At 36.0% G+C, this 17,907-nt stretch overlaps 1 protein-coding gene across 1 annotated transcript in view; it reads left to right on the top strand.

Annotated features, from left to right (window-relative positions):
- LOC107667798 (pappalysin-1-like) overlaps nucleotides 1-17,907 on the top strand; it is a 90,513-nt gene that overhangs the window by 32,745 nt on the left and 39,861 nt on the right. The window contains exons 8-10 of the mRNA XM_016459516.1: nucleotides 8,480-8,608; nucleotides 9,042-9,133; nucleotides 14,832-15,028. Coding sequence (XP_016315002.1) covers nucleotides 8,480-8,608; nucleotides 9,042-9,133; nucleotides 14,832-15,028 — 418 coding nt within the window. The remainder of the gene's footprint in view (nucleotides 1-8,479; nucleotides 8,609-9,041; nucleotides 9,134-14,831; nucleotides 15,029-17,907) is intronic.

Below are 17,907 nucleotides of genomic sequence, written 5' to 3'. Positions count from 1 at the left end.
AAAATCGACACGTTTCAGAAAGGCGGGGCATAGAGGAGAAACAATAATGTACATTATGTGGAAAATGTGTTTTTTTAACCTTAAAATCGCATAAACACATTGCATTACACCAAAAACACAAAATAATGTTCTTTATAGCAACGTCATATGACCCCTTTTTAAATAATATAGAAAAATAAATGATGAAAAAAAAAATCAAGTTGCACATGAGATCATGAATCACAGCTCATCATTGGCTTGTGGATTGAGATAAGCAATGACAACAGTAAGGAAAGACTTTCAGTTTTCTGTGCTTCCCATGACTTGAGTTTGACAGGAGAGAATACATTATCTGCTTTTTGGCTGCCGACAGTAATGCTAGGTTGCTGCATCATGATCGTAGGGCACTTGTACAGGTTAAAAGGGAATGCACACTTTGGTGGAAATGCGTAGAACAGTCACGGGCAATGTGTGGAAATATGGCTAACATTAAAAATAAATGTTCAAAAGTTAATCTTAAAAACATTTTAGGCATTGCATTGATACATGGTATTGTTAGTCATTTGATTGATGTATCAATACACATCAATGCACCGTTACACCCCTAGTAAGGATGAAATATTTGTCTCTCTTATAAATGATTTTTACTGGCAAACTTAGATGTATGAACTCTTAAAGAGGCTCTGAAAAGTTTTTTTTTGTGTGTATGTCAACATGACCGCCAACATAAACAAATTATGACCATTTATATGGCACTAACACTATTCAAGACAGTTCTAGGAACACTGGCACATAATGTCTTTGCTTTTGCCATATGTTGATGAGCTTTGCCATTGTATGAATGTCTCTTAGGTACTATGTGTGAGGTCTTCAAACATTTTTACTCCTTGGGCTGGGGGTTCAGGTCAGCTCTAAGAATTTCACAGCCAGCTTGTTGTCATCTGAGAGATACATGCTGAAGTGCTCCCAGGCAGTTTAACTTCATGGGATACTCATAAATTCTGAGAGGCCACAAAACAGTTGGAGAGTGTTTGAAGAGCCTCTGCCTCTTTGATGACAGCGCAAACAGGCAGACAGATTGACAGGCAGACTCCAACTTGATAAAAATAATAAAATAATAAATTCAGAGTCATTTGTGTGTGAATGAGACAACACTGGTCACGCTGTATATTGTGTGCAGTCTGCAAGGACATTGAGATGTATAGACATTTTCAATTAATTGGCAATGTGTCCCATGTTTTTGTTTTTGTTTAATTCCCCAAACACAAGTTGTGAACCTCCACAATGATTTTGGGATAATTTCTTGAAATAACTAAAGTAACAATTATGAAACTTGCAGAAGTAGTATCCAATTTAAATTTTTTTAAATCTGTAAAAATGGCCTATTGAGCATCCATTATTTCTTTCTGGGAAATATGCCTCATTAACAGGACATTAATGAAGACTTTGGTCATTTAGTAGGCAGGCATTGTGTCTGCCTCCTTTTGTGCTTTTTTTCCACCACACCTCAGTTGGCAGGCTGCCAATAATGTACATTAGCTTTCACAAAAAATCTACTCAGTGCATACTGTATAAACAAGACCCAATGTGAACTCACTGAACTGTCACTGTCCTCACACTGGGCTGTTTTGGGTGTCTTTTCTTGTTTCCAAAAAGTTGGCTGACAAGTGAAACTACAGTAAATACAGTGACAGCTGCAGCAGCAGTAAGTTAGAAAAAAGACATGCAGATCTTTTCATCTGAACAAATAAATATCTACATATTATATATATATATATATATATTTTTAGAATTGAAAATAGTCTTAACAAATTTTTGCAGAATTAAAGTAGTATTTATACTGACATTATCGAAACATACATTAAAGCTGTGTTTAGTTTGTAGTAGCACAATCCAAGTTGTGTTAGCGAGGTATCCAGATTCATCAGCCAACAGCTTAATCTGCTCAGATAATGTGTTTTTTCTTAATTGAAAAGGTTTGTTTTATATATTAATGCTGCACAGCTGTATTCACCAGACGGTGAGAAAATGTATCAGTGTATCAGCAGGCTTGTACAGCTCTGGGATCAGCGAAAAACTCCCCTCATCTGAAATTCGCAAAAGCTGTTGTAAGGAGCAATACAGCGTATTTCGGAAAGACTTCCACTTCAGCTAAAAGCTAAATCCAGGAAATTCATTATTCAGTATCAGCACAAGTGATTCCTCGAGTTAGGCTTTCTTATGGGAATTTTACAACTTCTAGATGCCTGACTTTTTTTAGTACTGTTATTTTATTATTGCACTGAGGCTAGTCTAAAGGAATTTAGTGCAGTAGTTGGATTCGGCATGAACAACAATAAGGCCTGGGGCCAGTCTGAGTCGAAGAAACAGTGTTGTTTTTCTCCTAAATCGTACATTATTTGATCTTATTCAAGTTTGACTTGGTGATTAACTTGTCATCCAAGATAGATGTTTTTTTTTTTTTTTTTTCCAAAACTGGCACAATTTTCCAGAAAATGTGTGTGATTTTATTGCTTTCATGGAGTTTTATTATAGCTGTATAATTGTTTGGAAAGATAATGTCACGGTGTGTTGACGAAGAAAATGAATATATTCCAACACAAAGTTTAATCACAATAATCCACACAAGAGATAATCCAAAAGGGCAGGGAAACACACATAAATGCAAACGGTGACTGGACCAGGACTGAAAAGAAGAGGGAGAACTTATACAAGAACTAAATGAGGGAACTAATGAGATAATAAACGAACACAGGTGAACTGAATGAACTAATCAAAGGAAGACAAATACTAGGTCAAGGGAACTAAAATTAAAACAAACTTGAAATCCATAAGTGACAAAGTATTAAAATATAGAATATAAAATTTAGAATAAAAATCTATAGAATTTATAAACTGCAATATAAATGTAATACTTTTAAATTGATACAATTTGTTTAGTTTATGTTTATGGAGTTTTTGAATGCTCACCAAAGCTGCATTTATTTGATCAAAATACAGTAAAAAATAATAATATTGTGAAATATTATTACGTTTCTTATTGAATAATTGAAATATTATTAGTTGAATATTTTATAATGATATTACAGTTTAGTTTCACATGATCCTTCAGAAATCATTCTAATATGCTAATATCATTCTAACATGATATTTAAAATAAAAATATTCTTTGAATATTTACAATAGAAATCTTTTGTAACATTACAAATGTGAATGTCTATATCCATTTATCAATTTAATGCAATTTAATATAGTACATTGATAAAAATAAAGGTGTTTTTTTTTGTACTGGAGCGAGTGAAAATGATGACAGGGCGAGTAAAAGTTATTTAATAAAAATGATAAAAAAAGTTAAGCTATAACTCAATTATAGAGTTCTGTAATTGAATTATAGGTAGGGAGTTGTTTCCCAAAGACTCGTAAGAAATGTTAGTAAATTAACAGAAATTATTCGATGAGATTTGCTTGATCTCTAAACAGTTTTTCAGTTAATCATGATTCTTGTCAGTTATTTTGTCCTATTGTTATTGTTATCGTCCACTATCTGTTTTTCTCATTTCTTCTCCCTTTCAGTCCTCAATGTGAGTAGCCTTTGCTGAGTCCACACAGTCCTGATCCTTCATCGCTGTGTGATAATTAACTAGAGATCATTTTCATATCGTCCAGGAAAACAAGGGCCATAAAATGTTTTGTCAGCTCCAGAGTGGCGCAAAATTGCATGGCCATTTCATCCTCCAGGTGCAAGCCTACTTCGGCTCCAATAGAAGCAGGCAATCACTCATTGTGACCAGTGAAAGCAGCCCCAGTCAAAGTGGTGTCTGGCTAAAAGAGGCAGGCTTCCTAATGAGAGCTCTTCAGTGTAGCAGGGGAATGTGCTGTAATATCCGATCTCAGCCAAAGAACAGCCGCTATAGATCACTGCTGCTACTATATGGAGAGTGATTAAACAGCATGGCCTCCGAGAACCTCCAAACTGCTTCACACACGCCGTGTTTTCATTTGCAAACTTATCAATGTGATTATGTCACAGGCCAACAAGACAAAGTGTTGTAAAAGAACACACATGACCCACAAATCAATGGTGCATGTGGTAAGCATGCACAGGATATGCAAATTTAGCGTTGTCTTGTGCGTTTTAAGGTATAGTTCACCCCAACAAATGAAGATTTTGTAATTCATTATTCACCTACATGTCGTTCCAAACCAATTAGCTGCTATTTCTGTTTGTGAAATGCAGAATGAAAACTTTTTGAACATACTTTACCCAGAATTTTTGCTGAATCTTTTTTTTTTTCCATACAACAACAATTCATAGTGACCACATCTATCTGAAAAAGAAAAAAAGTATGATTAAAATTGATGGATATTGATGGATAATTGCTTTAAAGCTGTGAAATGCATGTATGATTCATGACTTCAGAATAGTATCTATAGTATCTATTTGCAAGCAGGACAAGTTTAGGCAAGTTTAGACATCTGTGTTTGTGCAGTGTATTTTTGTTTTCCAGTAGTAATCTGAAGAGATTACGTCTTATCTTCTTGAAGGTAACTTTCCCCAGAGCTGTCAATGATTCCAGCAGCATGTTTCTCTTTCATTCATAGAGCAAATAGTAAGCACCACTTGATGGATCTCTTGGGTTGAGCTGCGGTCTGACCAAACATCTGTGGTTTGGTAAATTATATGATTGAGGTTGTGTTGTTGTTTTATTTAACCATATGAAATCTGATTTTGATTTTAAATGACAAATTATTTCCACTCCTTTGAAGTAAGTTTTTAGATCATCATTCTCCTCCTAACTACTTCAAGCAGCGAGCAGCTGCACAGAGGGCTTAGCATTATGAGATGCATCTCTTTGATTTCTTTTGAAGGTATACAGCGAATACTATAATGCAATTTTTCCAGCATCTGGGCTGAAAGAGAGGAGTACCTTCAGAAAAACTAAGGAGGATGAGTGTGCTTCTCTATAGAGCTCAATTACAAGCACCAGAAAAGACGGACTTGTATATCTCACTCTTCCACATGTTTGTTTCAAAGTCCAGCTGCATTGAAGTGCAGACCACATTGTCTGTACAAAAAACATACATTTTTTTGTACAAATATGGATTTTCATTCCATAAGTGATAAATGCTAAATGTTTATTTTCCTATTCTACATGAAGATATGAATTCACACTTTAAATTAGCCTGCTGACAGAAAAAAAATAATACTGTATGCCTCTTGTATGATTTTTAGTTTCTGAATTAAAATAAATTTAAAAAATGTTTTCTTTTGTAAGTCAAAATATCAGGGTGATACACATGTCCTTATATCACAATGAAAAAAAAAAAACTTATTAAAAGAATGATATTCTGTATTTTTAAATTATATATTTTAACTGCTTTACTGCGTATTAATATTTGAGAAATTTTTGTCTGCTAAAAATCGAAGGTTTTACATGACAATGTAAAAAAACACGAAAAAAAAAAAGCAGGAAATTACATCATAGAGAGGACCCCTGCAGACCCTCATGACTCTGTCAGATAAGGTTAGTTCAGTTTGTGGGAAGTAATATGGTGTGACTCCCCCCAAAATCTGATATTTATGAATAAATAATTCATTGCAAAAACAAACCAAAAAAAACAAAAAAACGTATAATCGTTTCAAAACCATGTTCACAGAGCATTTTTTTGTATTCCACTGCACTACTTTTCCAATGTTTTGCATGTAAACATGCTGGATGGATGTTTTTGACTGTTGCACTCACTTCTTGTGTGTTTTGCAGCATCTTGTGTATGACATGCCTTCTAAAAACACAGCACTCATGTTAAAATACGTTCAACAAAAAACGTGCCTCATGTTTTTTAATGCAAAAACACATTCTGTGTGAATGGCGCCTTATTTGTCATTAACCCGTATGGTAATTTGGGAATGAAAAGAAACTCTGAACAGATGAAAACCTACGAGTGTTGATAGAAACCAACCCATTGTGATTTCAGGAAGTGAAACTGGTCACATTTATACCCAGAGATTTTGGCTGCTTTAGTGTTTGGTTACCGTCTTGTTTAACTGCCCGTGTGCTTCCTGAACATTGTCAGTGTTGCACGCTCCCACCTTATTGACTTAAGAGTGAAAGGCTCGGAGCTGCAGTGTTTTCCCACACTACTGTGGGGTATCCCACACGGGAATAGTGATGATGTCATGAGCTACCACAAATTCCAGCACAGAGGCTTGAAAAATGTTGTTATCGTCCGAAAACACCAAGACAGGATGGTGCTGTGATGGATTGCAATGTTTGAGCTCCAGGTTTTTTGAGTTACTACGCATATGCGACTATGCCATTTCATTTGAGTGATGTCTTTGTATGCTGCCGTATTTATAAAAAGTTTTATGTCTGCAGCTTTATTTTTAAGAATGATCTTCTCTGAGTGTTTTAAGTAATGCACAAAAGCTCAGGTTGCTCAAATAAATATGATTTCACAAACAAACAGCCTCGCTGTAAATTCTTAATGTAGCCACAAGACATTGATGGCTAAATTGATACTTACTCGATTTAATGGGCAAAATATCCTTTCCTCGTTGTGGAAGCCAAGCCAACGGTCTACCTCAGGAGTCACTGTGGCTGTTAAGGATAGCAGCAGTACTCTTTTAGCTTTGCTCTGCCTCTCCACAACAAACATGTCTTAGAAAAACACAGCCACAAGACCACATTGTGGGCCAAGATCTTCCAGCTCCTGCCTTTGGGGGTTGGCTCAGACTCCGCATGCAGTTCTAGCAAAGTGTCCTCTGGCACTCGGCAGTTCTCACACCACTGAGGCTCTCTGACCCATATTTGACTGTTTGGGAAGTCTGCAGCTGGAGGAGCTTGTGGGGTTTTAGAGCCTCATGGTGGAGCTGATTAAGTCGAATATACCTGAACCAGCTGTGATGCTTTCCGCACACTGCGCGATCCCTCCAAGTTTGTGTTCCTGCAGGCGGAAAGTTAAAGCGGTGTAAAGGATCTGAGAAGCATATGTGCAGACAGAGGTTTAAGGGTTGATCTGAGTCGCGATTAAAATGTTTTCGTTAACCCGAGCCCCATAAGTGGCTGGGTCAATAACAGGAAGATATTTTATTTATTTATTTATTTTTAGAAAGAGAGGGAGTTAAGGACTAGTAATGCAGACAGATAAGCGTATTGCCGTACCTCCCCCTCTGCCTCCCCAATTGATCCTGTGCTCCCTCCACCTCCATTCTCCATCACTCTATTATTGGCATTTCATTGTGAGGTGAAGATAAATAGAATGAGAGAGGAAATGCATTTTATGGGATGAGGGGGTCTTGGGTCATTTGGGTGGTCCGTTCCCAGCACAGATGATGACTAGAGTTTTGCGCTGTTTCAGCTGAGTCTTGCACTTCATGTACCTGGAGGGTTGTATTACAGTCATGACGAGTGCCGAGAGCACACTTTGTACTCTACCTAGAGTCACATTACAATAGCCATCCTTTCTTAGCATCTAATCGTTGGGGCTTGAGGATGAAAGGGGACAGTTTGTTTCGCATGAAATCGCTTAAATTAAATGCACTGAGTGCTTATCGCCTTATATAATGGCAAACACTACAACTGTCTTATAAACACTCATTCCAAAGTAATTTTCCATCTCTCAGCTATAAATATTTAAAAGTGTTAACGTAGGTAGAGGTAAGCAGGATTCTTTTAAAGGTATAACATCTTTTCTTTATACTAAAGGGTTTTGTGTTATATATTTGTGATAAAAAAGATATTATAGAAAAAGTGTGCACGTTCAACTCAAGCCAGGAACTGAAGCAGGACTCAAACTAGCTACTTAGCAGTTCTATAATAAAGTGATAAATGATAACAGTTCCTGTCATGTTTTGTTGAAGTATATAGAAAGCATCTGAGCAATTTATCTGTTCACCAGTGTCTGGTGAGCTTGTAATCAAACTTTTTTCTTTAATAAAACATTTGAAAACCTTATTGAAACACAGCATGTACCCTACCATTCAAAAGTTTCAGTGGTGGTAAGTTTTTTTTTTTATGTTTTTAAAAGAAGTCTCTTATCCTCACCAAGGCTGAAACATTTAGAAAAGTTTTATGATGTTTTTATTATTATTATTATTATCATGAATGTTGAAAACATGCTGTTTCTCTTCTCTTTTATTTTATTTTTAATTTAATTTAATTATTTCTATTATAATTTATTTATTTTGTTTTTTATAGAAACCGTGACACTTTATTTTCATGATTCTTTAATTAATAGAAAGTTCAAAACAACATTTATTTTCAATTTTTGTAACATTATAAATTTTTACTTTGGTTAATTTAATGTGTCCTTACTGAATAAATGTGTTAATTTCTTATTGACCTCAAATTTTTGAATGGCAAGGCCCCACAACCTTTTATTCAACTACAATTTTAAGAATGCAAGCATCGTGGGGTTGGGTTTCACTAAAACACCTTATAATTTAAATCCTGCATAAGAGTTAAAAAACATACTAATAGCCCCTGTTTATGTTTTCCAGGGACTTAAAGCCTGATGAGACGTACACCTACCACGTGCTGACAGTGTCTAGAAGAGCAGAGAGTGAACCATCTCCTCCTCTCTCTCACCAGCTGGGCTCACCCTACTGTGGAGATGGACTCATCCAAAAGTGAGTTCACTCTCTAAACTCTCACTGCATTCCATATATAAATGTAATGGAAATGAAAAACATATCCTTGTGTTTATTGCAACCACTGTGGGCGACAATGGTTACAGCCATGTTATGAAAATAGATAAAGTTTTGTGAATAAAACAATCAGTAATGGACATAATTGACAGAATGACTCATTGAATTGACTTTGTAGCAAAATTGTATAAGATTGTTTACAGAGGCTCTATCTTGAATTAAATGCATTTTGTCTTGCTCCATTTTTCTTGTTTTGAGAAAAATCCTTATTTTATTTCTTATTTTGGTAAAATCTGTTTTGAACCATGTAAAAAGTAAAAAGTTCATTTTTGATTTATTGAAAAGCAGCCTTGTGGCAGCAAGGTTATTTGTGTGATTTAACTCTTTTGATGACTTATGCGTGTATGCCTTTCAGATACCTTGGAGAGCAATGTGATGACATGAACTTTGCTAATGGAGACGGCTGCTCTAACCAGTGCAAGAAGGAGACGTTGTTCAACTGTGTTGGTATGTGACCGTAATCTATAGGTAGAAATGTTAAAGGAGTAGTTCAAATGTAAATTAAGTCATTATTTACCCTCTTCTCATTCCAACCCATATATAAAAAAAATTCTGAGGAAAACAAATGTAGAATTTTTGGAGAATCTTGGCCCAGCTCTTTTCTAAACAGTGACGGTTCATACTGACCATGTCTTTCAAAGTTTGACTGTTTTTTCACACAAAGCTATTGTATGGTTTCAAAAAGTTTGGAATGTAGTGCAGTAATCTTATGGTCCTTTAATATATATATATATATATATATATATATTCTTTTTTTAAGCTTTTTGTTTTTTCGCTTTGCAGACTTGGTCAGACATTGTATAGAAAACATAGACACTGTATGTGTCATTGTATGGAACAGAGCTGCATAACAATTATTCAAAATACCTCCTTTTGTATACGGCAAAAAAATAACAAAATAAAAATAATAATGTGTGTTTGGAATGACATGAGAGTGAATAAATAATGAGAAAATGTTCATTTTAGGTTGAAAAATTTCTCAATGCTTTTTTTATTGCTATTTCAACAGCAAAGTACAATAAAGTAAAAGTATAAAGTGTAGCATCAGTTTGATTGATGTTTTGCTCCAACAGCATTTAGCTGTATTGCTGATTACTTCTCAGTGCTCTATTGATGTCAGTTCTGCCCAGTTGCCCAGCCATCAAGCTCATGGCTTCAGCTTGTCATCAGTGTCACAGTGTCCTACACTGACAATGTGTGAAAGACCAAGAAAGTTCTGTTGTACTATCCCTTTATAGCACAAAACTTGTTAGCTGGTTGTGATGTTAATGGAGTGCTTTAAGTTGTAAGCTGATCAGTTCTGTCAAAACAATTAGCCACATAATTGGACCCTCTTAGGGACATTTAAGTCCCCTCACAAAAGACTTTACTCTTTGCTGTAGAGCTCTAAGATCTGCCTAACGAGCACTAGCGAACTTTTGTGTCACTTCTTCCTGTTAGCAGTAATGCAACAATCCCCTTTTCTTCTAAACGTGTGGACAGAAAGCTGGAGTGGAGTAAAAAAAGACAGAGAGAAGAAAAGGAGGCAGCAAAGAAGAACAGACAAGAAGGGCTTTTGAAGTTCGCTGTTGAATGTAGCCAACATTCATCTAGCTGAAGTCTTGTCTGACCTCTAGGACACCTCTGGAAGTCTGAGGTTGCACTAGTACCTGACAGTGCTTAATTGGCAGTTCCGCTTTTTTTGGAGTAGGTTCAATGAGTTCATCCTTCACTGCCTTAAAGGAACAGTTCAGAAAAAAAAGAAAATTTGTAATTTACATAAAAAATGCAAGGGAAAAAAAGAGAAAAAGCAACATAAACGTCAAAGAGAAATCATGTTCTCTGTTCATGAATGAATCTTTTTTTTTTTCGTTGTAGCTTTTCAACAGTGCCTTGACAGTGTACGCGTTCATTACGTGATGTAGCCTATTACAGTGTCCTCAAAATTCAAGATATGAGGATAAAAATACCCCTGTATCAGTTTTTGTCTTGTATTTAATTCATATGATATATACTCCCAAAAATTAAGCATTCACAAGGGGGTTTTCACAGCAGTGCCATAGAAGAACCATTTTGGGTTCCCAAAAGAACCTTTTAGTGAATAGTTCTTTTTTTTTCTTTCTAATTTTATGTTTATTTAGATAATCAAAAACATACATTCACATATCAACACAACTAACAACACAACATGCATACAGACATTGTGCTTTTACATTGTGTGCATATAAACAAAGACAAGAAAGAGAAAATAACATCAGTAAATCATAAGCAAAACCTGACAGCATCAGCATCAGTTTATCCACTTACAATTATACTTGGTTTTGTAAATAATTTATGAAAGGACACCATATGGCTGTGAACTTAGACCCGGAACCCTTTAAATTAAGTCTTATTTTTTCCAAACTCAGGAATTGTAACACATCTCTGGCCCACTGTTTAAAAGAAGGGGGAAATGACTGTTTCCAATTAATTTAAATCAAGCGCCTTGCCAAAAGAGAAGTAAAGGCGATGCAGGCCAATTCACTTTTTGACAAAGTGTTATTTTCACATACAATACCAAAGATGGCAGTTAAAGGATTTGCACAAACATCTTTACAAAATATTCTAGAATAAGATAAAAAAAATATGAATATGACAGACTAGGAGTGAATAGTTCTTAAAATATTTTTTTTTTCTTATTGTGAAGAACATTTTAATAATCTAAAGTACCTTTTTCCATTGCAAAGAAACTTTATTGCAATGGAAAGATTCCATGGATGTTAAAGGTCCCCTGAAGTGCAGTGAACATGCAGCATTATTCTATGTGGTGACGTAATTTCAACTGAAACAGGAAGAGAGGGCAGGACATATCGAGCAGCCCCGCCCCCTTTTTAAAATAGCCAATAGCATTTTGTTTATATCTGCTCGGGCCAAAGCCGTTGAGCTCAGTAAAGCCGCATTTGACAGCCACAGTCTAATAGATTACCCACTAGATTCAATATGAAACTCTTAGTAAAACAAAATAGTGGTCATAATCATGCTGAGGCTGTGTAGTTGTAAAAGTTTTTAATATATGCCGACTTGCGCATATGATCCGCTCCGTGCGATCGCGTCTCTGGACCGGAGCCAAAGTCCGGATCAGACTGCGCGCGGCCACGGTTCATGTGAAACAACGTGAAACCAGACCTCATTTTCACCAATTGAAAGCATATTTACACTGTCTGAAACGCTCCCTATCACCTACATTGTGCACTTCGAACCATTCACTGTACAGGAAATACTACACTGTGAACAAGTGACTTCAGCGTTCTATGTCTTTGGATTCTAGAGAGCATTTGATTGGTCAGAAGATTTGATGAGAAGATGAAGTACGATGTGACGTCAAAAAAATCGTTGAGCCGTTTTGGCGGAAGTGACTGCAAGCTTTGAATGCTTATATTTTATAAATGCGAATTTTGTCACTGTTTTGGAGCACACTGCCTTATAGATAACCTTAAGACTAACATATTGATACTAACACCCAAAAAACTTTAATTTTGATTTCATGGGGACTTTAAAGGTTCTTTATGGAACCATCAATGCCAGTAAAGAACCTTTATTTTTAAGAGTGTAGTTAAGGAATATCACACAAGTAGGTGTGCTGTAAATTATATGGATTTTTTGCAACAAACAAGTTAATATTTTAAACAAAGCCACAGCAGAACAGTTGCAACACGGCGTTTTGTATTTGGTTCCTGAAAGAATCTGCATTTTTGAATGAATCAGGTGAGTCAATAGCGCCTTTCACACAGTAATACCAATAACTTGCCATAAAATGACCGGAATGACTTTACCGGTAAATACAAAAATGCGCAGTTCACACGAGCAATGACGTTCCGTCTTTTTACCGGTAAAGCACCATTCACACATCGGTTTCAAATTACTGGTAAATTCTGTGACATCATTAACCGGAAATGACCTCTAAATGGCTGCGTGTCCCGGTGTTGTGTTTGTAAACATAGAGGGGTAAACGCGGTCAGTGTTTTTGTTAATGTTTTCATTTTTGTGTCAAATGTTTACATTCATGCAGCTTATTTTGGCCCAGAGACATCCTATCAGACGACTTCAAACCGAACTACACAGTACAGAGTAAATGCGTCATCTGTATCAGAATGTTATGATTGGCGTTCTGAACTTGTACGTGCTCATACCGGTAATCTTCATTCTGCGTTTACACAGAGCAAATTACCTGTAATTTAATGGTAATGTTACAACTTCTCATACCAGTAAATTGCAGCAGCTGATTTGCCAAAACCTATTGGCGGTTTTAGTTTCACTTTTAAAGGAATCATTCCTTTTACGTAAAATATTGTAAAACACATTTAAAAAATACCAGAAAATATCAAGATTCTTATGTCAACATAACACACCCTAAGTCTCTGTTCATTTGTTCATTGTAATTGCAATTGTAAATGTCACTGACATTCAGCACATTCTACTTGCTTTGCTACATCAGTTTTTTACATCTTCGTGTGGAAAGTTGGAGCTTTTTACAGTATGTCACTTTGAACAACGTCTCAATTTTTGGTTGGCTGCTTTGTCCAAAACAGCAGAGCGCTTGACAGAAATAAAATGTCTTATCTCAGCTTAGTGTTTTGTGCAACTTACATTTATGTTGAACGAACCCCAAGACAAACCTCTGATCAAGCAGAAGGGCAAAGATCTATGGTTACGTCAACCCTGTGCTTCTTGATATTTTCCAGCACTCTGTTTTGAAAGTGTCACGCGAACTGTACACGGTAACACAGTATTAATAAAACACTTCCTGTGCTTTTTTAGCACAGGAAGTGATGTGACAAGGTGCAGCGTGGATCCTGCTGCCCTTTAAACATAGTAGCTTCCTCTGACTGATGTACTGCGGCTGCTGTGCGCCTGAGGATGCCTATAACTTTACATAGTCTGTCCTTGTTAATATTGTTTTGTAGCTTGTCGGGGAAAGAGTGTTTGATTTGATAAGTGCACATCTTGCAAACTTGTTTCCTGACTGCTGTTTGCAATGATTGACACCTCGTAGCTGTTGATTACCAGGATGGCTGGACTGAACAGGTGACAGATCATTGCAATTCATAGTGTGTTCCCTTAGTGTCAGCTATACGCGTTCAAATTTTGCTGACACCTCAGGGCCTGGGAGAAGACAGGAACGGGACACATCAGGGCACAAAACAAAGATCAAACAACACAAATCAACATTTTAAAAAGATAGACCTCTAAAAAGAAGCTTGAAGTCCTTCACCTGATAATGGTAGTGGGATTTTAATTGAGGTGATCAATTTGCTAGAAATGCGTCTGGGCTGCTGATACATGAAGTACAGTCATAAAAGATAATCAATCTGTCATCGTGAATGATGATTTATGACTGTCCTTGTTTTAAAGCCAGTAAAAAAATAGACCATGTATTAACACTGTGAAGTAATGCCAAGTAAAACAATGAGTGCTCTAAACAACCTTTATGACAAAACTAAACAGAATGTCCTGTACTCAGCTAAATTAAATATCAGCTGTTTTTAATCCCAACAGCTAAAATGTTTTACTCCTGTTATCCTGACACCACTTGAAAGCTGTTATTATTTTTAATAAAATAATGTTTTATTTATTTTCATATTATTCCTATTGCTTTATTTATTTAGATTTTATTCACATTAGCAATTTTCTTCTTCTTTTTTAAGATATGTTGTTATAATTTTAAACTGTTAAAATGCCAACAAGTTATTACTTACCTACAGAAACGATATTTATTTGCAAATTATTCAGACTGTGTAAATGTAATTTATTTGGCAGGTCGATAATGTGTAATTTATTTAGCAAATATTCAAATTAGCCTTAAGTTCATTTTTTTTTACTTTTAATTTATGTCAACATTTACAGTAAGTGAGTTAATTTAATCATTTACATACCCACACAGTTATTAATGTATATATACTGTATATATATACTGTAGATAATTGCTTTGAAGTAGATGGGTGGAGGGTTTCTATTGAAGTTGTCCACCACCTGAAACTGTCTGAGAAGCACTGGGATAAAGTTAAGGACATGAATAACTGCTACCAGCTTCAAACAGTCTGCTGATCTCAGCATTTGAAATGGGCTTTTGATGCAGTGGTTCAGTATTGCTCTCATACCAGTTCATCTCTATCTCTCTCCTCTGAAGATGAGCCCAGCTTGTGTTACTTCTATGACGGTGATGGTGTGTGTGAGGACTTTGAGCGGGAGGCGAGCGTAAGGGACTGTGGTCTCTATACCCCGAGCGGCTTCCTGGATCAATGGGCCACTGCGGTGCAGGTGTCCAATGAGGAGAAGATACACTGTCCAGCGGAGGTGGCTGTTGGATATCCTGCAGTGACTAAGGTGAGTATGCTTAAAGAGGCACGTTTACAAGCATACCCGCACATACGATGTGTAGGATGTGTTAAAGACCCCATGAAATGTTGATGACATCATGTCAGTGTTCGTGTTATTTATAGACCATTATAGTTTGTTTGTTTTTGAAAACTTAGAATGTTTTGAACTAACTTTTATTTTTATATTTTTAGTTTTCTTTTTAATTCAAGTTTAATTTTTAGTCATGTTATGTTCTTTTATTATTTTCTTTCTTTCTTTTTAAAAATATTTCTATTTAGGTTTAATTTATAATTATTTCAGATTGAGTTTTTATTTATGTCCAGTATAGCGATTTTAGTGCTTCAACTTAAACTTATTTCATTTAGTTACCGAGGCAACATTTCTAATTTCTACGTTTTCATCTATTTATTTTATTTTATTTCAGCTATATTTCAGAAGGAAAAAGGAAAGGAAACGGCTCGTCAAGCCGTTTCACGGGGTCTTTCAAAGAGAAATGTTGGCGTATTAAATGAGCAGTTATTATTTATGAACACAACTGGCTCTTTTGACTATGAAGAACACAGAAAAATCTCAGATCTAAAATATTATATATGCCAGACTGAACTGCAGTTTTTCACAATAAATGACTGAGAAGCAGATTCTGTTAAAGAGAGATTTGAGACATTGCTCTAACCCTTCACACATGGAAGTAGTAAAGAATTGGCTCTTTCTGAGGGACGTCTAAAAAAACTGTGTTGTTTTACTCCCTGGATATTTCAACATGATACATTTGTAATTTTACAGTTTTATTGGCCACATCTCCTCCTCCTCTCCCCCCTCTCGTAATGTTTGTGGAGTGCGAGTCTCCTGCGCCCGAAATCGTGCAAGCTCCTGAATTAATCATTTCACAAAACTATTACATTCATGCTGTGCGCAACCTAAGGATTTATGGCACTGAGAAATGGCCATTTTTCACAGTTGAGCTTGAACCTCATTGTTGGGAGAAAATGCGTATTGTGGCTCATAATGGGAAACGATGGCACATAGGTTACAATGACTTTGAATAGTTAGTATGTAGAGTTTGTACTTTCGCTTAACAGTCTCGCAAGTATTTTATATGAATGTAAATCAAGGCCTTGTTCAGCTTGGAAACAGACTTGCAGCTTAAGTGAATCAGTTGGTGATCGATGTTAGCGGCGCGCTGTATCAGAATGACTAAATGCTTCTTCACTTATTGTGTGGCGCAGAGGCCAACAGAGATGCAGAACGGACTGCGTACAGTAGTGTACTTGAATCAATGGAGGGGAGGTGGAGGAGCTGGGAACGGTGTCACTGAGGATACTGTGGCATGCTGAGAGAGAGCGATAAAGAGAGAGAGAGAGAGGAATCTCATGAGACTAAGCGAGGAGTGCAGAAACGAATATCCTCTCATTCTCTTTTTTTCACCCCATTTCTCCCTTTCTAAGTCTCTTTCAAGCATTACATCAGAATTCTCTAGTTTTGCGGCTAATTTTGTAACCATTTCATTAAAATGTTATAAGGCATTTGGAGATGAAAAAGATGTTATGAATCCCCCTGCTCCAGTCAGCTGTCTCCCCGCAGAGCTGTCTTAGAGTAGTGAATGAAGTGAATTGCCGGTCTCTCGGTCTGATTCATGTAATATTACATCACCTCTAGATCTGTGAACTGTAAGATGATTCCACTTTGAGAGACAAATTCATTTCTGTCCAGAAAGATTATGTCCATGTACAATGTAAGAACAACTGCTGATTAAAAAAAATAAGGAAAAAAAAGCTATTACTGGCAGAAATAACTGCATGATATTACATTATACCAGTGTTTCCCAACCTTTCTTTAGTCGCGGCACCCTTTGGAAATTTTAACAAATTTGTGGCACCCTACAAAATTTATTTTGTCACAATATTTGAATTTCTAACTTCGATATGATACTTTGAAAAGTATAGATATTCGGTACAGCAGGGAAGAACTGCAGAATACACTGTCATACAGATATTTTTAATATTATTAAAAAATTTTGTCCATCAATGGTGGCAATCAGTAGGCTAATTTCTAATGAAAAGACCAATTTATATGACAGATTTTAATGTAGACTTTTATTCATATGTAAACATTGTGAGATAGCTAGTTATAATGGTAATTAAACAAAGTTTTGCTCACTCAGTGTATTTTTGATTTTACAGTTGGGTAATTTTGTTGCAGTAGCACTTGATTTAAAACTTTAACTTAAAACTTTGAATTGAATAAAAAATGAATAAAAAATGACAAGGAGACTAAGCAGTTAATAATAAAATAAGAATAAATAAAGAAATTACTAATGATAGCACAAATAAAAAATAACGATAGGCCTACAAATGAAATAAATTGCTTTTTAGTTTTTCAGGTAGGTCTAACACACAGTAGGGCTATTAAGAGATTTTTTTTACCAATTATCCAAATAATGTTTAATCCTAGAAAGCTATTTATATCAGAGGATACATGAGCATAACGGTTATCAGATCAATGAATGAGAGGGCTGCGTTACCAGAGTTGCCATTTACCACACCTTGTTACAGCACAGTAGGGCTATTGCAAACAGAAACAATACTGTACTACATAGATGTTTCCTGTCAGCTCGATTTTGAGTGGACTTTGCTGTTCCGATGAGCATGAACGGTATATGAGTGGAGCACTCACATGGGCCGTGAGCGACTGAGCGGAGCACACACACACGCATAGAGCGGGATAATACACAGAGCGTCACACCACGTGAAAGTGAAACCTGAGCGGTGAACTAATTTTCGGCAGCCGGAATTTCAGTGCATCTCTAATTATTGGCGACATCAGAAATGGATATTATATAATAGCTGCTTTTTTGAACATTTTAGCAATTTAAAAATATTAAAAAA

The sequence above is a fragment of the Sinocyclocheilus anshuiensis genome, unplaced genomic scaffold, assembly GCF_001515605.1.
Source record: "Sinocyclocheilus anshuiensis isolate Anshui unplaced genomic scaffold, SAMN03320099.WGS_v1.1 scaffold2558, whole genome shotgun sequence".
In the NCBI taxonomy this organism is placed as follows: domain Eukaryota; kingdom Metazoa; phylum Chordata; class Actinopteri; order Cypriniformes; family Cyprinidae; genus Sinocyclocheilus; species Sinocyclocheilus anshuiensis.
Note: the sequence above shows the minus strand (reverse complement) of the source record. Positions and strands in the feature narration are given on the sequence as shown.